Genomic DNA, 26,663 nt, shown 5'->3' with positions numbered 1-26,663 from the left:
TAGGATTTCCCTAGGCATGTGCTTTTCCACCTGGGTATTTTGTGGAGGCTGAAGCAAAAGAAGGAAGATTATTGTGTTTATTCATAGTGCTGGGGACATCCAGCATCCTGCTCTCCTGGCCCAAGCCCTGCCAGGTGATCCCTGGAGCTGCTTGATGCTGGACTTCACCTTTTCCTTACCTTCCCTCCTCCTGGAGTCCCACTCAATCAGCCTCCCCATGCTGTGGAAACAAGACATCCTCCCGTGCAGGGCAATCCCCAAGGTAGCAGCACCATTAGAATCCTAGATTTTGATAAGAAAGCTGGATGAGGAATGGTTTGATTTCTGTAATGGATGGTGCTTCAGATTCATATACTTCTCCTGACTCTCTGAGAGCACTCCAGCTCTGCAAGGTCACCACATATGGGCTTATATTTTTTATTTTTTTAAATAGCTCTGTTCTACTTAAGAGCCATAATAGCACTATAGGTTCAGGTGAAATATTTCTGTGTTCGTGGACTTGGTCACAAAGCTTTATCATTTTGTCCTTCATTGGAGCTAACAAGGTCAGCAGTAATAGAGATGTGATAGACTTAATAAAAACCAAGATTAATAAGAACTAGGGAGAAGGAAGCAAAGAGTTTTGGCTGGGGGGTTGTTAATGGTCTTAAGCCAAGGAGTAAGTTATAATCCATTCCCCCCAAGTGGAATTCAAACATGTGGAAGCTTCTTCTCCCAGATGCCAACCTGGCCCAGGGCACTGCAGCTCTTCTGCTCCTGGATGGGCTCTGCACTGATCTCTTGGCCAAGTCCTGCAGGGTTCCCAGGGTGGGCAAAGCCCTTTGGAGATCACAAGCAGGCAGGGGCCAAATTGCTTCTGGAGCAGCATGTTAGGAGTGGTAACAGAGGGCTGGGGACCTCCAGGAATGGATGTCCCAGCTGGGCTTCCAGTGATGGAAGGGATCAAAGCCAGTGCTCCTGCCAAGGCAAAAGGAAAAGAAATCACAGGAGAGCAGCTCAAACACTCTGATGTTGTGACCTTGTGAAGGTGAGCAGCTGTGATGTGCTGCATGGTGAGATCCAAACCTGCAGCTGGGGAAACCAAAACCTCTGAGTGCTGTCCCTTTGCAGGAGAGGTTATTTAATTGCCTAAATACAAAGTGACATGAAGGACCTTGTCCCCAGCCCCAGTTTGGGAGCTGCTGGCCTGTGGCTCCTCCATGCTCTGCAGGAGCAGCATCTAAACTTGGTAATCTGGAAATTGAGATGCCAGAGCACTGATCAGAGAAGACTACTGAATAGGGAAGAGAACACTTTGTCTTTCTGAAGGTTGGGCCTTGTCTGCTTTGTTTTTCTTCTTTTTTTTTTTTTTTTTTTTTTTTTTTTTTTCCCATCAGGTTGCTGCTGTGGCAAATGTAAGTATTTCAGTATTTCTGATGGGAGGTCAGTGTCCCTGTGCTCCCAAGGGCATGCCTGGTGGGTGCAGGGAGGGAGGATTGCTGCAGGCTGTTGCTGCAGTGGATCACTGCCCTCTCTACTTTCCCAGCTGAATACAGTGCCAGTCCTGCCCAGGAGACCCAGCACTGACCAGTTTGATGACAATTATGCACGTCCAGACAACTTCTCCCACGCTTGGCTCATGCATCACCTCACAGGGATTGTGCTGGAGCTGCAGCCATCCCCCCTTGAATGACCTGGCTGTTTTCCTCACCTGTGAGGAAGCAAATGAAGCATCTCTGGGGCCAGGTTAGCTGTTAGAGCTGCTGTGGCATGTGCTGGATTTCAGCCCCCTTATTTAAAATCGATTATTTGCAGTGTAAAGTAACACTAATAGAAGGCATCAGGGTGATTCAGGTGAGGACAGGTCTTGGAAGCTGCTCTGTCAGGCCTGGCAGAGGAGTATTTGAGACTGTGGTTGTCACCTGGGGTGTGTGCTCGCTGCCACTTGTCCTCAGTGTGTGGCCATGCTGTGTCCAGCAGCGCTGCCTGAGGAAGGGCTGCTGCTCTGTGGGCTCCAGGTGCCAACCAAACCATCTGAACCAGGCAGACTAATAATTATTAGGCTTCATGATTAGCAGGTATCACCAGTTATTCTCCAGTGATCTGGAGCAAGGGCTCAGTTACCAAGGGTGAGCAGTTCTCCACACCCTGCTGGCACAAAAACGTAAAAGCATGAGCCAGCCAAGCCTTTTCTGGTGTGACAAAGAGTGAAGGCTGCAGCTTTAACCCTCTCCTCCCTTTCCCCCACGTTACAGCTGTGTTTTCTCTGGCTGGCTCCCTTGCAGGCTGTGCACTGTGTCCAGGAGCTGGATCCCCCCATCTCCAGAGGCTGCTGGGCTCTGGCAGCACATCAATAACGTGGGGGCACTTGCTTCCATCTGGGGGGCAATGAGGAGGTTGCTCTGTTACCATGGGCTGGTACCCTGGTGGATAAATTACAAAGCCAAAGGCAGTGTTGTTATTCCACAGAGGGAGTGAGATTATTACTGAGGAAATTGCAGGCCTGCTCCTGCCGTTGTTTTACTACTGGTGTAATAACAGACTTTGTTCCATTAGTATAAACGATTTTCCCCCTTTCCCTCTCTGCTGAGCATGTTGCACTCCTTCTTATGTCCCCAGTGACTCCCCACAGTCAATGGCAATCACGGCATGCTGAGCTCCTATTTGTATTTTCACAATAGTTAGGAAAATATTTACTGTCTGGGCAGTTCTTTTGGTGCTGACCAATGTCCCTGTGCAGGAACAGCCCTTTAGAGCCACTCATCACTGTGGAAATTCAGGAAAGGCTGAGCTGCATGTTACAGCCCCAGCCATGGGGGCTCTGGTGGTCCCAAATCTTCCAGCCCTGTGGTCTGTGCAGTTGAGTATTTTAAAATGTTGTTGTTTTATACCTGTGTGGTCATCAAACGGTCTGAACTGCAGACCTAGAATATTTGCACTGGCTCTGTGCCACTTTACACTGTCAGAAGGTCACTGTTGTGAAACCTGGGAAAAAACCCACATTGCTGGAAGCCTCTGGGTTACAGATTTTCATGGCCTCAGCTCTTAGCTGCTTATCTGAAAGCCCTACACAGAAATACTGCAGCAGAAATTCATCCAGGACTAGTTCCACCAGAAAGGAGGAACCCTGTTACTATTAGTACCATTTTAAGTTAAAAATAAAAATAAAAAACCAAACCTTACAAATAAAGGATATATATACACACAGGGTCAGAGGTATGGGAGAGAAGAATGTTTTAGTCCCTATTAGAAATACATCAGTGTTTCACACCAGCACTGGAAGTTTTGCAGCTCATAAAAAATTCATAAGGCTTGCTGAGGAAAACAGGAAGGCAATTCAGGTGTCTATTTTTTGAGCACTGTCATACTTGCAAGAGTTTAAGCCAGTCTGGATTGATATTTCTTGTTATATGCCAGCTCTGCATTATGATCCTCTCTAGATCATAGTTCAGTGACTCAAAAAGAAGGAATGACAAGGTGGCCTGACTTTCTGGAGGTGAAGAGAAGAGAGTCCAGGGTATTTTGCTTTTTCTTTATGGTTTTACAGTCTCCTCTTCAGGGTCCTTTTCACTTCTGCAAACACAAAACTCAAGGTGAAAAGTAATTGGACAAGCTAACAAATGAGTTCAGGCTTACTGCAATCCCCACTGGTGAGTCTCTGTGTTTCTCTTGCCACCAAGAGCAGCCTCTCTGACACAGCCTTTCATGTACCAGCTAACAAAGAATGGAAATCTGCCACAGGTGTGAGAAAAGAGAGGCTTTAAACAGGACAGGCACTAAACCAGCCTGATTTATATGGGCTGAGGATAGTGCTTTACATTCTATCAGTCTTCCAGGGGCTCCATGACCCCAGCTGCATCTTTTGGGGATATTTGGTGCAAACTGTTGCTCTCCAGGCTGCAGAGTTTTACTGCAGGCAGAAGTGGAAGCCTCATGGTGTGCACCCTGCTCTGCAAGGCTTGAGGTGTACAGTGAAGCAGCTGTGAGCAGGCATTCCTGGCTCTCACCATGGAGTGATGGAGATGATGGAGAGTGTGTCCCTGTGAGCCAGGGGAGGTGCAGAGCCACAGGCACAGCTCTGGGTGAAGCCAGCAGCAGGATGAGGCTCAGTGTCCCCACTGTGTCCTCTGCTGTCCCCCTGCAATGGGTGACAAAAGATGGCCATGGCTGGAAGGAAGGGAGGAAATCACTGGCTCATGGAAGGGGCTGCAAGGGGTTAATTAAATGATGTTTCTAGTTTTATCATTAGGAGTTGCAGTGCTGTACTGGTGCTGGTGCTGTGGGGACAGCCCTGACTGCTCTGCTCCCTGAGAAGCCTCAGTCACAGGGGACATTCCCAGCAGCTGGGATGGCTTCTGCTCCTCACTCTGGCTTTTCAGACTTTGTGTGGCTGCTCTTGCAAGGTCGAGCCAGGTACAGTGCAGCTTTCTGAGAGCTTTGCCAGCTGTTCCTCCTGCCCTGTTCTCACCTGCTGTAAATTAAGAAGCAAAAATCACCCTGACTCCTCAGCTCCTCAGGCTTGCAGGAGGGAGCAATGGCTTCATTTGGATGCCAGGACAGGGAGCCTGTGGCTCCTGCACATTTGGCCAGGCAGGTATTAGCAGCTAAAGGAGCCTTGGGATCCAAGCTGCACACACTGTTACTGTAAATGCTTTCTCTGTGGTAATATACAATATCTTTATTCTTTCCATGCCAGCTGAATAACTGGTAAATGACAGGTCCTGCTTTTCAATTCCACCGTGCTGCCAGGGCCTGTCACGCTTTTAATTTGTGCAATAGCTGCAAGCATAGCAGTAATTGTGTTTCACATTTCCCACAACTGCAGTGCTGGCTTTGTGTTCCCTCTTCTTCAGTCCTCTGCCCCAAATTGAGCTATTTCATGTTTTCTGAAGCTACCCCACAATGCTGCTGTTAAACTCACCTAATGTTTGATGTTTAATCAACTTCCCTCTCCAGAAATGCACTGCAGGAGGCAGGGGCAGAGCAGGGCAGGAGTTTGCACTCAGATCTGCTGGGTGTGATGCTGATGGCTGAAGGGGCAGGCTGAGGGGTCTGTGAGTGCTCTGTCACCTGCCCAGGGTTGGGAGCTGAAGCGTGCCCAGCTCCCAAATGTGACAGACTGTGCGTGCCACTTTCCACCAGAGATGGGACAGATTGTGAAAGGCTGCTCTGCTAAAGCCTGTGCATGTTTCTGTAGGTTCAAATGACTTAAGTGGAAGTAATTTTGGGGATGTGATTTTGCATTTGCTTCAATGCATTTGAAAGGTCTGCTCAGGACTGTTAAAAACCCTTCAGCCTTTGAGCAACAGCTCAAGGAAGTTTGATTTCCCAACTGTTTGAGGCTCTGGGTTGGATCTTTTGGTGTCTTGTGTAAGTCTAGCTTTTCCTGCTAGGTCTGGCTTTTCCTGCAGGTTGAGTGCTCGTCATGGCTTTTGCTGTGGATTCTCTGTGGCTCAGAAGGTTCAGTCCAGATGTTCTGTTCCTGTTTTCTCCACTAACTGGATGCAGTCAGGTGTCTGATCCCCAGTTGTGTGTGGGTGAGGCTGGTCAGGTGCTGTGATGCTCTAGGCTGTGGCTCTTTTCCAAAGCAGGCTCACAGGGCCTGGACACTTTCAGGCTGTGAAAAAGAAAAGTTCCTGTGCTTCTGAATTTTGTCACAGCCCAGCCCAGGCAGGTGACACCCTTGAGAGCACAACTCTCCCACCCCACATGGGTCTGATTTTCCTGTTGTAAAACTGATGGTTCTGGTTGCAGCAGATGAAGGCTGCATGCTGAATGTCATGCAGATCTCCTGTAAAACATTGCTGAGAGATCACACACGACAAGAATGGGGAAAAGTTTCAGTCTCATGGCTTAATAAGTGCTTGCTGTGAAGCTGGGATGTGGCTGAGGACACAGCACACATGGAGTGCCCCCAGGGACACAGAAAGGCTGCTGATGTTTGTAAAGCCAGTACTTGTGATACAAACATTTATTTTCCTCTTTTGCAGCCTCTGCCCTGGGCTGTCCCCATAGCTGGGCAGAATGCATCCTACCCTCAGCCCTTTCCAGTTCATTATCTGCTGTCATGGTCCAAGCCCATCCTTCCTGATGGGTGAAGCCAATACATTAATCCTGATTTCCCTTCTCCTGAGCTGGAGGCTGCAAGAGCAGGACATATGTGAGCAGTTCTGTTTTCCCTCTCATAGCAGAGCTTCTCTCCAGGGCAGCTGTCCCAGGTCAGAGCAGGAGAGGAGCCTCAGCAGGAATATTGTGGGGTGTAAATGCTTTGCTCCATGGCACAACATCCTATAGGGTGAAAACCCTCTGCCAGTGGGCAAAGGTAATTGAAACCACATTTTCTTAGCTGAGTAATTAGATTGATTCTGCAGAAATGCGGACATGTGGAAAATTGAAAAATGGAAGAGTTGCATGCCCTCAGGCTGCAGATGAATGTGTTGGTGCCTTTCTGAGGAGCACTGGCTCGATCTATTGAATTATAGGACGTGCTGAGACCAGCTCAGCACGATGCCAGTTCAGGCCCTGACCAGGGGAAGCTCAGACAGAAGGGGGTCTCTTTTGCACTGTGCTGATCTGAAATGTGTATCCCTCTCCCCAAACCTTCTCATTGAATTCTGGAGTGGTCTGTGCAGCAAAAGGATGCACGTGTGTGAATCCAGGTACAGGATTAGCAGAAAAACTCTCCATGTAATTATACACAAATAGACATTTTAATTGAATGGTGCATTTGATGGGACTAGATCACAGATCACAGTTACAGGGATGCTGTTGAGATTGTGCTTGTGTGCATTTAATTTATGAGTGTTTTGACCTCAGAAGACAAGTAGAAAGTATTTCTATGGGCTTCATTCCCCACATTAAACCAGCCATACCTACTGTTTTCTATTCTTGCACATTATAACAGCTGAGAACTTGTTTGGATGCTGTCAGCCATGCTCAGGGAGTGTTGGGCTTTCTGAGTTTCATTCCTGTGATCAGGAGTGCTGTGGTTTGCAGGGTCTGGAGAGGGCTCTGGAGCTATTTCCTGCTGAGATTATTTAAGCAAAGGTAAATATTCTGCCATGGCTCTGTGGTGAGGTAGATCCCACAGACAAAGTCTTCAGAGATGCCCCTGAGTTTAAAATACCTGTTTGCAGTATTGTATGTGTGGGTGGGAAGTGGCAGGAATGGAGGCAGACAGGCACACTGGGCTCTGAAACACCATTACTGCATGATGAGTAGCACCACAAACAGCCAGGCAAGTTCAACTATTAAATCTGCCTGTATTCCCCTTCCTCATTTCCAGTGTCACTTTTGAAGCATTTTGATTCAGGATTTTTGAGTAATACGGAATCTTTTCCTTACATCTCATGGCTTGGACTTCTGGACTGCTCTTTCCTGTGTAGTTTGCCTTCTCTAGTTCTGACTTCTCAGTCAGTTCTAACTTCAGAGCTGGCTTTTCTTTGAGCAGGAGGTTAGTCCTGAGGTACTGTCATAGTCCCTCCAGTATATATCATACTGTGATTCTGATTTTTACTGGTCTCCCTTCCTCAGATTTCAATGTTTTGTTTCAGTGTGCACAGTTTCTGTCAAGCCATTTCCCTCTTTCATAATTTTGCATTGCCCTGAACCTCCTCTTTGCATAAATGCAAGTCCAAACTGGTTCTTTCAAGCTCTGGCTAATCAATCATCCCAAACCTTCTACCTACATGGACTGCTATTAAGATTTAATTAACAACTGTTCTGCTGAAGCTTTGGTCCTGGTCAGCAGTATTGGAATTGCATTAAATAGAGGCATTAAAAATGCAACAGCACTTGTGGTATGAGCCTCACAATATGAGCCACTGCTTTGTGTGTATAGTTTAACATCATCATAAATCAAGAAGCTCCCGTGCTGGGATCCTGTGTTCACATAATTTGTTGTTGCTCTTTGCTTTCTCTGGTGACACTTGGAAGTCCTGGGGGCAGGAGCTGTCACTGCCTACCCACCCATGGCATTGGACATGCTGCCATCTCCATGTGGATCATCTCTGCTGTTCCATTTCCTTCCTGAACTCACCCTAGGAGCTGCCAGCAGCACTCAGGGCCATTGATGCTGCAGAGCTTTACCTGCTTTGTGTCAAACATGACTTCTGCCAGAAGATGTGACCTCAGGGTCCCTTTTTCCCTCTTTCCCCAGGTCCCATCAGCAGCATTTTAGTGAACCGCTATGGCAGCCGGCCCGTGGTCATGTTTGGGGGCCTCCTGTGTGGTGTGGGCATGATCTCAGCTGCCTTCTGCACCAGCATCCTGCAGCTCTACATCTGCGTGGGCTTCATCACAGGTGAGAACAAAGCAGCTCCTTCCCCTCTGCCTGTGAGCTCCCCTCTGCTGGCCTGGGGCTTCCCCACCTGGGCAATGTGTGCCCCAGCACAAACACAGGGGGAGGCTGGGGAGGTAAAAACGTGTGAGATAAAAATCTGGTGGGACAAAAGCCCTGCTTATCAATGTTCTAGATGGAGTTCAGCAAAGAGCACGTTCCCTGCTCAGTGCTGCTCCTGGCTGGGCATCGTGTGTGGGATCCAGGTGTGGGATCCAGGTGTGGGATCCAGGGCTGGGATCCAGGTGTGGGATCCAGGGCTGGGGTCCAGGGCTGGGATCCAGGTGTGGGATCCATGCAGGGCTGGGATCCAGGGCTGGGATCCAGGGCTGGGGTCCAGGGCTCAATCCAGGTGTGGGATCCAGGTGTGGGATCCAGATGTGGGATCCAGGTGTGGGATCCAAGTGTGGGATCCAGGTGAGGGATCCAGGTGTGGGATCCAGGGCTGGGATCCAGGCAGGGCTGGGATCCAGGTGTGGGATCCAGGTGTGAGATCCAGGTGTGGGATCCAGGTGTGGGATCCAGGCAGGGCTGGGATCCAGGTGTGGGATCCAGGTGTGAGATCCAGGTGTGGGATCCAGGTGTGGGATCCAGGTGTGGGATCCAGGTGTGGGATCCAGGCAGGGCTGTGCTCTCTGCAGCTGAGTGCTCTGGGCCAGCCTGCTGGCGATGGTGGCCATCAGTGGCCCCTGAAGCAAACCCAGGGTGACTGTGCTCTGCCCTGGGCAAGGCAAGTCCTTCTGGGTACCAGTGTGACTATAAAGAAAGCACCCTTGCTCCTGTGTTACTGTGTGTTATCTTCCCTCTGGGAGATACCTGAGATGAGGTTCCAGGGGTTTGCTTCAGTTTACTTGCCCTTTGCCAGCCTGTGAGGTGAGGAAGTCCTTTATATGAAAATAGAACTGCTGGACTTGACTGAAAATAGGCAAAAATCTCCCTATAGTGAAATAAAACAGCCCTGTATTTCCTTCTTGAAGTTCCAATTTGAATTGCCTGTATTGAAATATGAAATTCAATATTGGAAACTCAAGCAGAATAAGGCATAGGCTCAGTCCAGCATCTTTAAAGCCTGCAGGTGCCAGGTTATTGCTTTTAAAGGCAGATGGATTAGAGCTCACCACCTGTGTGAATATAGATGCTTAATTGTAAGTATTTTTTTGTTTTATTATTTTGGATAAGGTACAGCCAAAGTTTATTCCAGTGCAGCTAGGACATCTGCTTGAAAACATGACACAATGAGTTCAAAATTGGCTTTTGAGGTTGCCAGGTGTATGGTTTAATGAATGTTCCCAATCTCTCTGTAGATGCATTAAGTGAAGCTGCTTTCTGAATGTGAAAATGTGAGCTCAACATTTAAAATCAATAAAACCAGCCACTAGCAAAGTAAATTGGGACAGAAAGTTTGTCACCCTGTTCTTCTATATCAATATTCCTTTATTAAATCTGTACAATAGTGAATAAATCCTGGTGTAGGATTCCCTCTCTTAAACCTTACTCTTCCTAAGGACTGTCATTGTAATTAAGTGAAACTGTGTAATTATTGGATTAATAAATCTTGCAGATTCCTTGAAAGACACTCCAGGAACAAAGTGAAAGGAAATAAAAATAACCAATGTCTCCCAATATTTCTTAATGCATGAGCTTGCATCATTTCCAGCTAAACAAATGTCCTCTAGGAAGGCAAAGGGGGAAATGACAGGATGGGGGGAGTGACTTTCAGCAGACAGAGGGCAATTTAGATCAAGATGTGAGGGTGGTGAAGCCCTGGCACGCTGCAGAGAGAGAAGCTGTGGGTGCCCCATCCCTGGAAGTGTCCAAGGATGGGGCTTGGGACAGCCTGGGTTAGTGGAAGGTGTCCCTGCCCATGGCAAGGGAATGGGATGGGTTTTAAGGTCCCTTCCAACCTAAACCATTCTGTGATTCTAAGCTGACTAATGCTGGATTAGCATATGGAAACCATAAATCCTCTGCTAAAAATCTTCCATGCATTTTGGTGAGCAGAAGGACCCAGAGAAGGAACAGAGCTGTAGGAAGGCACCAGCTTCTACATTCTAAAGCACTTGGCAAAACAGGTGACAGGAGGGGATTCTGTGCATAACCCCAAAGGACTGATACAGACCTTGCTCATGCTTGATGCCTGAATGTGTCTGCAAGTCTGGTCCATCCCCCAGCACAGAGAGCTGATGGTGTGGGCAGTGCTCAGTGCACACAGGGAAACCCCAGGGTGCAGGGCTAAAACACCCACATCCCCTGCTCTGCAGTGCTGGCTGTTCCTCTGAGCAGAGCTCAGCTTTTGTGTGCATCCTCTCCTCCTGCTTGCTGAACAAGGCAGCTGTGTGCATGAGGTGCTGGCTGATCACCCATCATCTCCACGCACGGGCTCTGTGCTGGGGAAGGAATATTAATTTGACAGAGAAGGGAAGATGCTTGTAAGCCTGCTAACATGCTTGATGCCTCTAATTAAGCTTGAAGTATCTTTGCTGGTCAGGCCTAACGTGGAGCATTCAAGGGCAATTACAAGGCTGCCTGCCCATCACACTGCTGCACGAGAGGCTGTTGTAAAGGGGATTTGCAGAAACTGTAAAGCAACCTGTAAACATCACACTCTTTCTAGCCTCCTTCCTAACAGCCTGGGAAGAAAACAGACTGATGTAAAAGCCTGTGCTCATGTAAATCATGGATGGAGGTAAAAACAAGGTCTTGGTTTGAGGAGGTCTCTGTGCCTATGGCATATTAATAAAATCTCTTCAGAGGAGCAGAGCAGGAAGTGTCTGTTTGCAGTGGAGGGATTAGACACGGCAATCTCAGTTGCTGACTTGATTATGGCTGTTCCCATTTGCATGCAGAGCAGGAGCCAGGCTCTGCTGGTGGAGGCAGCTCTGTCCTTGATGGCACTCTGGGCTGCACCAGGCACTTTGCATGCACTGGAAACCCCACAGCCTCTTCCCATTTGTTTCCCTACAGCGCTTAGAAAAAGAAATGGGGTTTGCAAGCTGTCCACCTGGACAGATGCCAGCCTGCATGCATTAAATAGGTGTTTCAGCATGCAACCTCTTCTCAAGTCTGAGGGAGAAGCAGCAAATTTCAAAGCTAATTGCAAGGCAGTAATGACTGGTCAGAGTTTAGTTCAATCTGCACCAATTAGAATGCCATGAAATAAAGTGGGATCTTGGGTGAGGCATGTAGACTAACGAGAGGAGAGTCTTTGCCATGGCTGTAAATGTTGAGCACTGAAATTCCTGCTCAGATTGTTCCTTGCTAATAAAGTAAGAATAAGATCAATAACTACACAGCTGAGTCCTGTAGCACCACTTATTTCCTTCTAATATGAGTGAGATGTATTTAATCCAGCAAAGAACCCTCCCTCTGGCACAGGTTTGTTTCTGTTCTTGCAATACCACTGACAGACCTCTCTGTCACATCCCTGGGGAGCAAATGTGGTTATTGAGTAACAATTCCAGCTATGGAAAAGCTGCTGTAGTTTCTGAAAACTGCAATAAAATGGATGTAAATATTTCCTACTAAAGTCAGCCAAAAGCTTAAAGTAAATTGAAATTCCAGTTATTCAATTTGAAACTCTCCAAATTTAATTAATGGGAAGAGCATGAGGTAATGTTAAATCAGATTTGTCTGACTGGCAAATTAATGTTCACATAATAAAAAAAATTGAGATGATTATTGTTTAAGTGGATAGCTGGCATCCAGTCTGATTTTCCTCCTTTGGAAGACATGTGGTGTGTCCCTACCAAAAATGACTCTGTGGAAATGATGGTTCAATTTCTGCCCTTACTGACCAGCCTGGGAAATGGAGAGTTATTGCAAACTCTCACCTGCTGTGCTGCATCTTCTCAGGTGGAAAAAGATATATTTTTATATTTCAGCACTGTCCAAAGGTGTTCTCTAAGCAGGGCTATGATTTTCCTCTGTGGTTCCCAGGTCACCCTGAATTTGGCCTATATGCATTACAAGCAGGCTGCACTTCCCAAAGATGTGCTCTGCCTAATATATGGACTATCCAAAAATGATCATGCTGAGAATGTTTTTTTTTATCCAGAATTATTTTAATGTGTTGCCATTTCAATTTATTTTTAATGTGGTAAACTTCAAAGTAATTAAAAAAAAGAACTTTAGACTTGGCAAAAATCATAATTTTGTAAACCCATTTAAACTGAAGCTATCCAGCATTGGCTGGATTCTGCTGCATCAGTTGGATTCTACTCTATCAGTGACTAATGATAGTGTTCCTTAATTAATTTTGAGGACCTTGACCTTTGTAAATTCTCTTCTGTAAAGCAATATGCCTAATTATGTACTGCACAGTTAAACAAACTAATTATATCGACTAATGAACAAGAAAAAATCTGCATGACCCTATTTTCAGGATTCGTGTTCTCTGATATAATCACTTCAAGTATTACATTTCTGCTTTGTTCTAATGGGGCTCATTCTTTCCTGGATGATGGAGTGGAAAATATGTGGCATGATTTTTAAATGCCATTTTGATGGAGTTTGGAAAAATGAACTTTTTGTGAAAATACTGCATATCAAAGAAATGCTTGAAAATATTATTGATGTTTAATTATTGATTATTGATGTTGGGCATCAGGAAGAACTGAGGGACATCAGGAAGAATTTTTTCACTGAAAAGGTGATTAAGAACTGGAATGGGCTGCCCAGGGAGGTGGTAGATTCACCATCCTTGGAAGTGCTCAAGAAAAAGCTGGATGTTGTGCTCTGGTCTAGTTCATAAGGTGATGAGTGGTCAAAGTTTGGGTCTTGGGGGTCTTTCCAGCCTCACTGATTGTGTGATTCTATGACTCTATATGGCAGTACTCTCAAACAGAACCACAGAAAACTGAAACCATCACAGCATTTGGTATCTCTGCCTGCACATTCCACCTGTGCAGGAGAAGCTGGCCAACTGAATTAGCAATGCAGATTTATATTGGCATTTATATATCTGAATGCAATAAGAATAAATTCTAATTAAAAGAAACACTCTAGGGTCCTGTGTCAGCAGCATCCTCAGTGGCTGTTTTGCTGTGTGCTTGCAGACCTCTTAATCTTTTGCATCAGACTGAATTGCTCACAGCACCAAGTCAGTCAGTGCTGAGGAGGGTGATGTTATTTTCTGTGCAGGTCTGGCTGCCTGGCAGCAGAGTTGGGTGCCCATGGAAGGGGAAGCCAGCCCTTGATAAATGCACTTTGGTGGCTGGCACTGTCCAAGCCAAAATAACTTTCCTCAAAGTGGGAGTTGCCATTTTTAAAAAACAGATCCATCCTCTCCCATGGCAAGGCTGCTGTGTCTGGACAGAACCCACCAGCATTACAGGAGGGAGTAGTTGTGGTTCACTCTGGAGCAAACTCTTGGTGCTGGTTTTGCCACCCAAGAGATTTGCAGGGCAGAAGGAAGGGGGGTTCTCTGACTGAAAGTCTGCTTCTGGCGTCTGGTTACCCAAATGGGGCAACCAGAACTCAGAGACACCCCGAGCAACATTTCCATCCAGATTATTGCATTGAAGAGCCACCAGTGAACCAACTGACTGTGAATTTCCTTAACAATGAGCTGAGGAGAAATGGGTCTCAAATCTTTCTTTGTTTATCTGAACTGTTTTCCAGGATTTGGCCTTGCTCTCAACCTTCAGCCATCAGTGATCATCGTAGGCAAATACTTCTTGAAGAGAAGACCCATTGCCAATGGCCTTGCTATGGCAGGGAGCCCTGTCATGCTTTGTACCCTGGCACCTCTCAACCAATTCCTTTTTGACAATTTTGGCTGGAGGGGCAGCTTTTTAATCCTTGGGGCAATTTTATTAAACTGCTGTGTGGCAGGAGCTCTCTTCAGACCCATTGGACCAGGGACAGCGCCAGTCAAAACCCAGGTGAATGAGGAAGGGAAGGATGCTCTGAAAGGAAAGATCACTGAAGATGGCCCCATGGAGAAAAAAATAGAAGAGGAAGAAGAAAAGGACTGCTTTGAAAAAGTCAATCAGTACCTTGATTTCTCCCTCTTTAAACACAGAGGGTTCTTGATTTACCTGATCGGAAACGTGCTCATGTTCCTGGGCTTCTTTGCCCCCATCGTTTTCCTGGCACCCTATGCAAAGCACACTGGCATTGATGAATATTCAGCTGCTTTCCTGCTTTCCATCCTGGCTATTGTGGACATGGTTGCTCGCCCTGCCACCGGCATCATTGCCAACAGCAGGTGGGTGAGGCCGAGGATCCAGTACTTCTTCAGCTTCGCCATCGCCTTCAACGGCGCCTGCCACCTGCTGTGCCCGCTGGCCTCCAGCTACACAGGGCTCATTGTGTACTCCAGCTTCTTTGGCTTGGCCTTTGGCATGGTGTGTGCCATGCTCTTCGAGACGCTGATGGACCTGGTGGGAGCTGCCAGGTTCACCAGCGCCGTCGGCCTCGTCACCATCGCCGAGTGCTGCACCATCCTGCTGGGACCACCCATCGGAGGTGAGTGGGTTTTCCTTCTCTGCTGCCACTTGGGTTTAGGCTTTTGCAAGCACAGTTGGTGGGAAATTATTCTAAATGTGTTTTCTCTGCCTCACAATCACCGTTTATTCACTAGTAACTGGATGGGAAAGGATGTTCTTGATGTCTCCTCCAGAATTTTCTCTTTCCTCCTTTCTGTGACTCCTCCAGCTGGAGTGAGTCTTGGAGAGTCATCTTTTAATCCTGGATCCCTTCAAACACTTGAACTAAACTTGCAGAGTGGGGCTTCCTACAACACCAAGAGCCTTGCACTTCAGACAGCTCCTCTTGGAGATTCCTCCTTTTGCAAAAGACTGGGGTGCACCAGTTTAAGAAAAACACAACAGTTCTATGAAAGCCTCTTGTTGACTCAAACCTTGTTGTTTTTCTCTAAGGCTCTGAGTAAGCTGCTTAGGAATTTCAGTCATCTTAGTGCAACCAAAAGATATAAAGCTGTTCTAAAAATAATTTTAAGAAAGATTTATTTTGGATGGCATGGTTTGAAATATCAAAAGGCAAAGCCCACAAAAGTCCATGTAGACAATACTGAATCTCCAGGAGTTTCAGTCATCTAAAGATAAGTTAGGGCAGTGATCTCCTGTGATTTAACAGCGTTAATATTCCCTCTATAGCATGTGCTCCTTCTGCAGTTTGAACCCTTTTCCTGGATTCAAAACTGAGATCTGGCTAATGCTTCATATGACACATCCTGCAGAGCTGTTTAAGTCTTCATATTACTGGGTAACTCATACAGTGTGACAGAAGCAGCTGTATCCTCTTGCTGTCTCAGAGATTCATTATTTAATTAATGACAAACAAAAGAAAATACCATTTTTAAATGGTCGTTTTCTGAATTATGTAATTTTCTGTGTGGGAGATTAAGTTAATGACTAGAGACTGCTAATGAGGCTAAAACAGTTCTGTGTAATAATCAGTAATATTAGTTTTGTATGGTTTTCCCCACCATTTTAATAAGCAGCAAATTTATTGGTTCTTTGGCATTTTAATAACCTACTGCAGGGTTCTGCTTTAATGAACTAAGTAAATTGTTCCCAATGTGTTTTATGACTTTATCTTATTCTCAAAGGAAAAGAGGCAAGACTATCCTACTGTTGAATTTTCCAATACTCTACTCATTAAAACTCTCATTGAAACCTATTTAGGAGACCTCTAGGTCATCCTGATGAGCAGAAAAGGAAAAATTGTTGCAATTAGCATTTGGTTGATGTTTCACCAGTAGCATGAAAAACACAGTGCATTGAAAAGGCTGTACCAAGTCAGCTAGGGATGATTCAGGAAAAACCACTGACCAAAACCAGTTAAAAATTATTATTTTTGTGATCAGGAAATCTATTTGGTGACTATAAAAACCCTTGTTAGTGCAATGCAGTGGGAATAATTAATCATCAGCTTTTCAACATTAAGGGTCAATTGGGAAGTAATTAAAGGTCCCTCTTTTTGAGGAGGAGAACATATTCCAAAACGTCAGCGAGCTAATGGATGATGGGCCAGTTTCAGGGAAGATTGTCTGTACTGTGAAGGCCAGGTTAGGAGTGGGTCTTACTTTAATTAGGATTTGGGATGTTAAGAATGCTCTGTGTTGCCCAGTAAATGGGAATTAATGCTCAGGATCATAATCCCAATAAGATTTGCATCACATTTTGACATAATGGAGAACAGTGACATTTCAATTAAGCTGTCTCCCTTCAATTACTCTGTAACTCCGTAGCAGAGGCATTAACCTTTGAGAGGAACCTGTCACATTTGTCTTGGCATTGAAATTATTTGACATTGACAGCATCATCTTTGCTTTCCCTGGAACTAATGTTTTCCAGTTTCACGCTGTGCCCTCTCCTCTTTAGATCATGAGTGTAACTGCAGGAAGGGCAGCTGTGACCAAAAGCTGAGTCCCCTCTAATGCTGGTGGGTGACCCATGGTGGCATAAATCACAGAGCCTTTGCCAAGAGTCTGAGATGAGACCCAGTGGGCAGGTGCCTTCTCATGAAATCTTCCCTGCTGCTGCTTTTTGACTGCCAAGCCAAATGGATATCCTTGTAGCTGATCACTGGAGTCAGTGGGAAGGCTGTCTGCAGGCTCTGTGATCAGAGGAGTAGTTTAGCATGGAAAAAATGTGTGCTGGAAAAGTCCAGACTTTGCAGTGTTGGTTCTGTCCCCTTCTATTGAACTGTGCAAATTATCAGAGCATTACCTGTACCAATGTCAGCTACCCACAGGCTGTACAGTGCAACACATGCCCAATATTTTCAAGCTCAAGGTGTTTGTGGAAGAGATCAGAAGTTCAGAGAATGTTTTATCCTAAAGCCACAAGGATGTTCCTTGATACATAGGATCTGAAAACACAATACCCTTGCCTTCATCTCTAAATTTCCTTTTTTTCCCTTTAATATGTATTTTGCAGGAATTCTTATTGATACCTTTGGGGACTATAAATATATGTTCATTAAATGTGGAGCTGTGATGGTCCTGGCAGGAACCTTTCTGTTCATCATGAATTATTATAATTATCGTATGCTTGCCAAGGAGGAGAAGGAAAGAAAGACAAAAGAAGAGGATCTTAAATCTCTAAGGACAGAAAATGAAGGCAAAAAAAACTGGAACAAAGACTCCACAGAGGATGGGCCTGAGCTGGAGCCTTTGAGAGAGAATGGAGAAGGAGTAAAGAAGGAAATGAACGGCACAAATGAAGTTTAAACTTGTTCTTGTGGGCTGAATGGGAAATGACTTCTGGGTTGCTCAAGTGAGCATCAGCTGTGAAATCACACTAGGTTTTAAAATTTTACTCTATATTCTCTGCCATGTGCATCCTGTTCTTTGTTGTAGGAGAAGACTAGAACAGAAACAAGCCCTGATTCTATAAACTGCTGGGACACTGCAGTATCCACTTGCATACCAAACATCCTGCAAGATTTTCTATTAGATATTCCCCATTTCTCAGAGAAAAGGGAAGGGTGATGTTTTGCAGGGGGCCAGGATGATGCTGACATGAGACAGGAGTCCTTCTTCAGGTGCTTTGTCCGTGCAGGGCAGAATTTTAGTCTTAAGCTTAACCCTTGACCTACATTCGAACAGCGCAAATTTAATTTTTCCCTAGGAGGTTACAAAGTCCTTATTATCCAATTTCTGAGTGCCTTACCATTTCTAGTGAGCTTTTTCTTTACAACACCCTGGCGAGACAGTAAGTGTTGCCACTATTAATTAATTGCACAAATGAAGAAGTGAAGCACAGAGGAGCTCTGGGCATCATTGCATCAGTGAATAAAGCTTAGGCGTGCCAGAGCTGAAATGGAATCCATGCCCTGAGTTATTTTCCTACAAACCCTGCTGAGCACAGGTATCCCTTTGCTAGAAAATAGGGAATACAAAGGACAGTGGTGCTTTAAACCACAGCCCCCTCTGCTCACTGTGTGCCTCACACTACTCAGATTAGAGATTTTGAACCCTGTCTCACAGTGGGACCTTGTGGATTTTTTTTTTTTTTAACCTGCTTCAGTTGCATCCATCCTGGAGGGGATCCAAACCCAGCTGCCTCCCCTTGTTGGGGCTGGAGTGGGCAGCTCCCTGGTGCTGGCACTGCAGTACCTGCTGGCCTCACCCCATCCTGCTGCATTCATTAAGTTTGCCCAGGTCAGTGATGCAGAGGTGGAGCTGAGACCGCTCAGGAGGCTCTCATCCTGTGGTGATAAATCTGATCTGGGAATTTTATATATTATATATATTTTATACCAAGCAGCTGTTGCCCAAGAACCATTAATGCTGAGCATGGCATCATGCAGTTGAACCATCAGACTTCTGTGGAATTTCATGGATTAGATAAAAAACAAGCATTTTTCAGGCAGATTGCCCAAATCCAAAGCTAAAACAAGTGCAAAAGTTACTTCTCCCTTTTTTTTGTTTCAATGGTACCCAAATGTGTTCAGATCATATTTTTTCACGTTTTTTTCTTTGAAGAACTCTATTTTCTTGTCACTTGTGTACACAATATGAAGAAAGGCTTGTAAAAATACTTTCATAAATAATTGTTCTCTTAAAATTAGGTCATTCTTGTCTTCTTGTACAAAACATTTTCTGTGAATTCTTTTGTTTCTTTGAAGAATAGTGGTCTTTGGCTTCAGTAGGACTTAAATTTTAGCCTTATGTCATAATTTGTATTTCCTCTTAAAAAAACCAAAATACATATTAATTAATTAGCCCTTCAGTTCTTGTTTTTAATACCTTTATTTCTGTCAAATGTATTTGTGATATTTCATTTAAAAAGGCATTAGCAGAAGATTGTGAATATTTTCCAATATGCCTTTTGTCATATACTGTCATATACCTAATAAAAATATTTTTAAAAATTACATTAGTTTGCATTTTCCTGTGTGTGTAATGCAGCCTCTGGATTCAGTAAGGAGTTTATCCTCAGAGGATGGTCACATTACTCTTGGTCACAGCCTCATGTTCTTGTTGATTTGGATTCCTTTGACATCCTTGGTGGTCTGGGGCAGCCTGAAAACAGAATGATGGTTTTCATACCTTTCCACCAGGTTGTATCAATTAATCCTCAGTGCCATGACCCAGATGCCCAGCTGTCCTTACAGCAGGAGCTGACACTCAGGCTCCTCATCTCTCAGAAACCCCAAGCAAGCTTTTTAGGTCATAAAACCTTGTTAATACAGGTAAGATTTTTAATAAAAAGGTGTTCTGTTCAGCTATCTGTGAAAATCCTTTGGAAAAGCTGTCTTTGTTAAACTGCCCCTGAGGGCAAAAAATGTTTCACTGGATAAGTAGATCTGTAAGGCTTCAGAATTCTTCTAACATGAAGCAGCTACTTCATTTAACTACTCACTGTCCTGTAAAGAAACTTACACTGCCTTTAAGAGTATGGCACTATTTCTGTCAGGTAGGAAGCCAGACTATTTTGAGACAATTTTGGTGATTATGGCTGGTTTCCAGTAGTGGGTGGCCTGACTCTTCCCTGCTACCTGCTCCTGCTGCCACCCCACACTCAAACCTCTGACCATGACATCCCACTCATCACTGCAGCAAAGCAATCCCAAATAACTCTGTGTTTAGAAGCCCTAGAAATGCTTCCTTGACTCAAATCCTATGAATTCAACACCTTGCAGACTCAAGCTGTAATCCTTTCTTGGAAAGCTCTCAAACTTTCCTCAGAACATTTTCAGTTATTAAAAATGACTAGTGCAATATGAAATAACCATTGCAAAAAAGCTCTTGTGACGCAGCAGAAGCTGCCTGTGCATCTAATTTAGTGATTTGAGTGGCAAATTGAACACAATATTCATATTTACTTAGGTTTAGAAAGCACCTGTGTAAGCAAGTCAAGAGGTGTGAGTGTTGTGCCATAAATATGCGTGCTAGGCACATGGGGGATATTTGGGATATCAGATGTGCAGGGATGATTGCAAACACTTTCCTTGGAGTGCAGTCATGAGACATTTTTTTTCATATTTCATTAGCTTGTGACCTTATTAGAAGCAATTGCCATTGTTTCCAGGGCTTCATCAAGAGCCTGATTTGGATGCTGAACCATCACTCCCAGCAACCACAAAAGAAGCCAACAGAGTGATGTTTGATGGGGAGGTGTGACAAGTACCACGGATTGGATTTAGATTTATCCCATCTACTTGTTTTTTGTTTGCAGCTTCCCTATATTTTGCTTTCCAAACTCAAAGGTATGGAGGTAGAATTCAAATATTTCACTGCTTTGGTGTAGCAAAATTTATACAGCTTCCTCCCTTTCTAAAAGGATGTTAGAGCAGTGACTCTGCCACATGGTGGAGTGTCCTGCTGCTGGAAGGGGACAGTTTCTGCCACCACACCTTGGGCCAGGTGCTGCTTTGCCCCACACATAAACATCATTTAAACAGAAAAAATGAACCACGTCTAGAAAGTACAAAACACACAAGGAGAAGTCTGAGAACCACAAATGAATAGAGGCAACTTGGTAGTAACTGTGTCAAAAATTAGTAAGCAAGCAAACAAACAAATGAAGTGCCAACTTATATGTTTGAAATATGCAATCATTTTAGACGACACGAGGGATTATTCAGAAGGACAGTTCCCATGGCAGCTGACACCAAATTTATTTGGTTGTGTTTCAGAAAACACCTTGTAGACAATACAGGTGCATTCAGATTGCATCTGGAATGAATTTAAAAGATGGCTTTCGTGCCCTCTGCAGTGACAGTGACATTGTCTATAAAATTGTATTATTTAGACTTATCAGAACTGTGTGAGGGTGTTTTGATGAGTGACATTCATAACTGTCAGCAGAGCTTCCCACAGTGGCAGCGTGGCTCAGAAACACAGATTTGATTTGCTGTCTGCTCCAGCACTCACTAAAGTATTGCTGGGCTTTAGTTGGGGTTTGAAAAAAGGCTCATTTACATCCTGACACCAAAAATAAGAACATCCATGAGTAAATGGGCTGTTCTGTGTCACTGTGGTTGAGACCCTGCTATCACCAGAAACAGCATCACAAAATTCCCTTTTTATACACTTCCCAACCCTTTGTCCTGCAGAGCCCTGCACTGGTCAAGGTGTGACCCTGTGGTGACATTTGTGCTGCCCTTCTGCAGAGGATGAAGCTCCCCATGTTCGACAGTGAAGGTGTCCAAAGGCTCAAACAAACACAGTCCCACATGGCTTGAGATATCCACACCCTGTCTGTATAAGGAAAAAATTGTATGTATCCTCCCTCCAAAAAGGCATAAATTTGGACAATATTTAAGTGTGATCTGGGGTTTTTTCAGCATTTATTTGTTTATGTGTTCCTACTTTCTGAAATGTACTCTACATCTCTTCAACTATAGCATTACTGATGATTTTGGATTGCAAATTCTTCCCTTTCTTTGCTCTTTTTAAACTCTCTTATTCAGCCATACTAACTTTACACAGCTCTTGGCTGTGATAAAATCCCATTTGTATACTTTCTAACAGTATATTTCCCCCCTATTCCTAAATTTCTGAAGCACTACAATGCCATTTAAGAGCTGCAGATCCTGCACTTTGCCTGAGGAGTCAAAGTCTGTATCACTCATGAATTTGTCATTTTTCATGTCAGACTAAATCCATGGAAAGAGAGACACAGAGAAACACAGGCTTCCCACAATATCTCTGGAGTTTTTTGAACTTTTGTCTGCTGGGTGCAAAGGTATCCCAACAAAATGTGTCACATGAAGAAACTCCCACTCCTGTGGGAACACTGCTGTTCAGGACAGGCACCAAACAAGAATGTGCTTCTACATTTTCCTGTATCCATTGAAGGGGAAGATATTAATTCATCCAAGATGTCAGCTTCAAGGTCTAATTCTGAGACATGAGATTCCTTATGAATCCTGGATCCTGTTTGATGTGCAAAGCAGAGCCTTTCAGATGGATGGGTATGATGGAAATGAAATAGGGACAAGCCTCCTGCTGCAGAGCCTGGCATTCCCTTCCTGGACACATGAGATTCTAAAGTAGTTTTAATCAGTATGTAATCAGTCCTGACCATTAGTTATGCCTGTGATCACAAAGCACAGCTCCAGAGAGAGATCCTTAGAATATCTAGGAGGTTCCATGCATTATTAAGTGAAAAAGCCACAGACTCTACCTATCACCCATTAATACTGTGTATAAGAAGTGCTTGTTGAGCAAACTTGCCAACTCTAATTATTCTCCCAGCAGACTGTGGAGGTTTTTTTTGGCACTTCTACAAATCTAATGGAAACCTCCACAGTCCTGCTCCTGCAGAGGCAGTGTGGGCAGGGAAATCTCTGTGGTGTGCTTCAGACTTCTGAGACAGCCCTGCCTTGTGTGCACGTGCACACAGCCCAGCCAGCATTGCTGATCGAAGGGAAAATCCACCTGCTGAAGGCTGGGATGCAGGGGCTACATTCCTCTGGGATGTCTGGATTGATGTGTTAAAAGACTGAGTCACTCAAATCTGGTATCAGAAGGGATCCTCAAAGCATCTTTGAAGGTGCATTTTGATCCCAGAGGTGCCAGTTGCAATAGGAAGGGAGAAGGGAGCTCTTTTCATCACCACCCCCAGACCACAGCCAGGGACTGGAGAGGGAACACAGGCTGCTCTCATGTCTGGGCTCCACTTTCCACTCTTCCAGGCAGGACAAACCATGTAGTAAAGTTTGTTCACAGCTCGTGACCTGGGACATGATGTATGTTGATTTGTATTTCTTATTTTTTTAGACTTTTTGGTTTTTTAATCAAAAAACGCTGTGAGTGCAGTGGCTAGAAACAAATTGAATTAACTTACTGAGTAGGTATTTGTTCTCTGACTTGCTGTTACAGAAATCCTTCAAAACACAGTATTCTGTAGCACATTTCAGTATGAAACACAAGGAACAATGATATTACGATTTCAGCTTTCAGCCAGAGAAGATAGTAATTATACACCACATAAATAGAAGTGCAGTGAAGCTGCTTTGTAATTACAGGGTAACTAAGCTGTACCTCATTTACTTGTATTCTGAAGTGCATCTGGAGGTAGCAATTAGGGCTAGGACATGATTAAACACTTACCTTCACCAATCCCAGTATATATAACACTATACTTACCTTCACACGTGTATTATTTTTCACTCATATCTGCTACAAACCTAGATGTTTTCCAGGGATTAATGACACGCTGTGAAAAGTTGATAGCCTGAAGTTCAGCAGAGAGCTATTAAACTGGCCTGCCCATTAATCCCTGGAAAATACCCTGCACCAAGGTTGTTATAAGGTGAATATGGAAAATAACTTTCCACTCATGTTGACTTTTGTCTTGGCTGTTATGCCTTCGTCAGTGTTAGGAACAACACCCCAAATGCAATCCACCCTTGGATTTGGGTGTGTCTGATGTAAGCAGGATGAATCCTCCCTCAGCTCACCTTTGTGCATCACCAGGGCCCTGAACAGACAGCTTGTGTTCCAGCCAGTCTGTCTTAGCCACAGTTTTCTGGCAATCTTTGGAGATCAATTTTAGAGTGAACGTCCATTTTCTGGAATGTGTAATTCCAGCTTCTCTGAGCTGAGAAACAACACTGGCAGCCAAGTAAAAATATCCATTACCAGGGGAATATGCAAAAACACTGTTTCATCAGTCATCCTGCTCACACAACTCCCTCCCAGAACTCGGAGTGGTAATGAAAGTAATTTAACACACATCTATAATTAATTTACTACATTCTTCCTGCCGATGGCAATCATCTTACCTAGGAAAGTTCATGAAATTGATCTTAACGCATAAAAATAAAGATGGAAAAGCGTCAAAGGCAGCTAAACATGGTTTACTTCTAAGCATGTAAGCAGTTAAACACTGTTTGGAGAACCATTTGGGGCTGATTTAGCAGCAGCCATTACCTGTGAGAAATGACAGTGAGCACATGAGCAGAGCAGGGCTTTGCCCTCAACACCCTCAGTTTGTGAGCACTGCTGAGAGCAGCAGCCTTTGCTCCTGCTTTGCATAATGGGAACAGAAATGTGAATGTGGGCTCCAAGAGGCTCTGCAGGAGGGGACAAAGCTGCTGGAGGCAGCACCAGGGACACAGCCTGCACCAGCTCTTGCTCCAGTGCCATTTTAAACCATGAGCCCAGGCCCCAGAAATCCAGTGTGCAGAACATCCAGATGTGCAGATGTGTCTGAACATTGCACACACCTGTGCATGTGCAGCATGCAGACAACAGATACCATATATATATATATGTATAATGTGTGTGTGTGTGACAGACAGTCCTACCTGTTCACACTGTTTCTAGAGCTTTCTAGTGGCTTTAACAGCATCCTGTTGCTGCTGAGACATCACTAGATCCTTGTTTACGATCCATTTTCACTTCAGCTGTGGCTTTTCTGCACATCCATGAACCCCCCACTCTGCTGGGCTGGTGTCTCATACCCTCTGTGATCTCTTGGCTTCAGAGCAACGCTTGGGACATTTATACACTTATCTACAGGCTGTGATTTGCACTTCCCAGACATCCTACTTTATTATGCAGGCCATGACATTATGACTTCAATATGGGAGGGAAAATGTAGAAAAGCAGGAGCCTGTAACAAGTGATACTTCAATGCCCTGCAGCAGCTATGTAAATATGTACATAAATAAGCAGGAAGGTTTTTAATAGTGTCTTCCACCACTATGGCCTCCAAATGAGGGAGTACAGAGCTTTACCTGGATGGGGGAGAGAGGAGAAAGAGCCACTTTGGTGCCCCCTTTGAGGTGAGGCACAGCCTGTCCTGCCTGCACTGCAGGGGGAAGAGCAAAACCTGCATGGGAAACATCACTCATGCCATGGAAGAGCCCAAAGGAGCATGGAAATAGGGCAATTCTTTCCCTCTCCTGTGCCTGCCTGTGCATGAGAAGCCACCAAATGGACCCTTGGCCTCTGGAGCTGTGAACACAACTGGATGAGGAGGATTCCCCAGCAAGAGGCATTTTCTACATGTGGCTTCCTCCAGCTGCAAATCTGTTCCCTGGCTTCTCCTTAATGGCAGGCAGAGCAGGATGTGTCAGGCCCGTGCTGCCAGAGAGAGAGGCATGAATCAGCCTAAGGATCCATACAGGTGACAGCAGCTTGCTGCAGGACTGTTATTACCTGCTGGCTGTCACACAGTTCCTCATCACAGGGCAGCAAAGGCTGTCAGGAACGGCTGCTGGGGCTGTGAGAGGGACAGCCAGTGGCAATAGGTGAATACCAGGTCTGAAGCCAGCTGAAAGTTCTCAGGATTGCTTTGAAATCCTGGGGTGTGAGCCCTGAGCACTTGCTTTTCACAGTGCCCCCATGGCAGGAGTTTGGAGAAGTGTGTACCCCACAAAAACCCAAACCAAGGAGGTCCAGGAAAGGTGACAGAATTGGAGAGCTGCCTCTACATGTGTTTGTGTTCCCAGCTTGTGCTGGCAGGAAAATTACTTAAAACCATGGCCTCAAACCTCCAGAGGCTCCTGCCCAGCCCAGCCCCGACCAACTCATGGCATGAACTTTTATATTAATCTCTACATGATCCCTCTTTTTGTTCTTCTTGTTAATTGCCCTGCAAATATTATGCATGAAGGGCCATCACTTATTCTTGTTGGGACTAGGAAGAAAGCAATTTAAAACAAATGAAAAAAATGTCAAGTCTGGCATTTACTTCTCTTTTCTCCACCCTTTCTCCTTCCATCAGTCATAGGAGGAACTAGAGTGGACATGACAGGGAAGGAAATAAATAACAAGTATTCAGCAGAGAATAAAGAGAAACAATCGCTTTGAGTAACAATTTTAAATATTCTAGAAAGATCGAAAATCACTATTTTCCCTTTTTTTAATCCAAACGAACTTTGTCAAGAAGCCCCAGTAACCCAGAGGAGTGCTGCTCCAAGAGACGCACATCCCACTGCAACAAAAACGGCTTTGGCGGGAGAAAACACACTCTGACGTGCTGCTGAAAGAGAAATAAAATAAAAATCAAAGTCTGGAGGCGCGGGAGCGGCAGCGCACCGCTAGAGATCAGCCTTGCCCCGCGCTTGCGGCGCTCGGTGCGCTGCTCCCGCAGGATATTCGCACGTCCCGCAGGGTGCTCGCAGGTCCTGCAGGTCCCACAGGATGTCCGCACATCCCGCAGGATGCCCGCAGGTCCCGCAGGATGCTCGCACGTCCCGCAGGATCCTCGCAGGTCCTGCAGGATGCCCGCACATCTCGCAGGTCCAGCAGGATGCTCACAGGTCCCGCAGGATGCCCGCAGGTCCCGCAGGATGCTCTCACATCCCGCAGGATGCCCGCACATCCCGCAGGATGCCCGCAGGTCCCGCAGGATGCCCACAGGTCCCACAGGATGCTCTCACATCCCGCAGGATGCTCGCAGGTCCCACAGGA

General features: G+C 45.2%; 1 protein-coding gene across 2 annotated transcripts in view; it reads left to right on the top strand.

Annotated features, from left to right (window-relative positions):
- The window catches only part of LOC117002484 (monocarboxylate transporter 2-like), a 34,681-nt gene extending 16,002 nt beyond the window's left edge, over positions 1 to 18,679 (top strand). For both annotated transcript variants that reach the window (XM_033071646.1, XM_033071647.1), the window contains exons 3-5: positions 8,138 to 8,281; positions 13,937 to 14,785; positions 17,224 to 18,679. In XM_033071646.1, the coding sequence (XP_032927537.1) occupies positions 8,138 to 8,281; positions 13,937 to 14,785; positions 17,224 to 17,516 (1,286 nt within the window). In that variant the 3' untranslated portion in view covers positions 17,517 to 18,679. The remainder of the gene's footprint in view (positions 1 to 8,137; positions 8,282 to 13,936; positions 14,786 to 17,223) is intronic.
- Positions 18,680 to 26,663: the final 7,984 nt, after the last annotated feature.

Source organism: Catharus ustulatus, chromosome 13 (genome assembly GCF_009819885.2).
Source record: "Catharus ustulatus isolate bCatUst1 chromosome 13, bCatUst1.pri.v2, whole genome shotgun sequence".
Lineage (NCBI taxonomy): Eukaryota > Metazoa > Chordata > Aves > Passeriformes > Turdidae > Catharus > Catharus ustulatus.
Note: the sequence above shows the minus strand (reverse complement) of the source record. Positions and strands in the feature narration are given on the sequence as shown.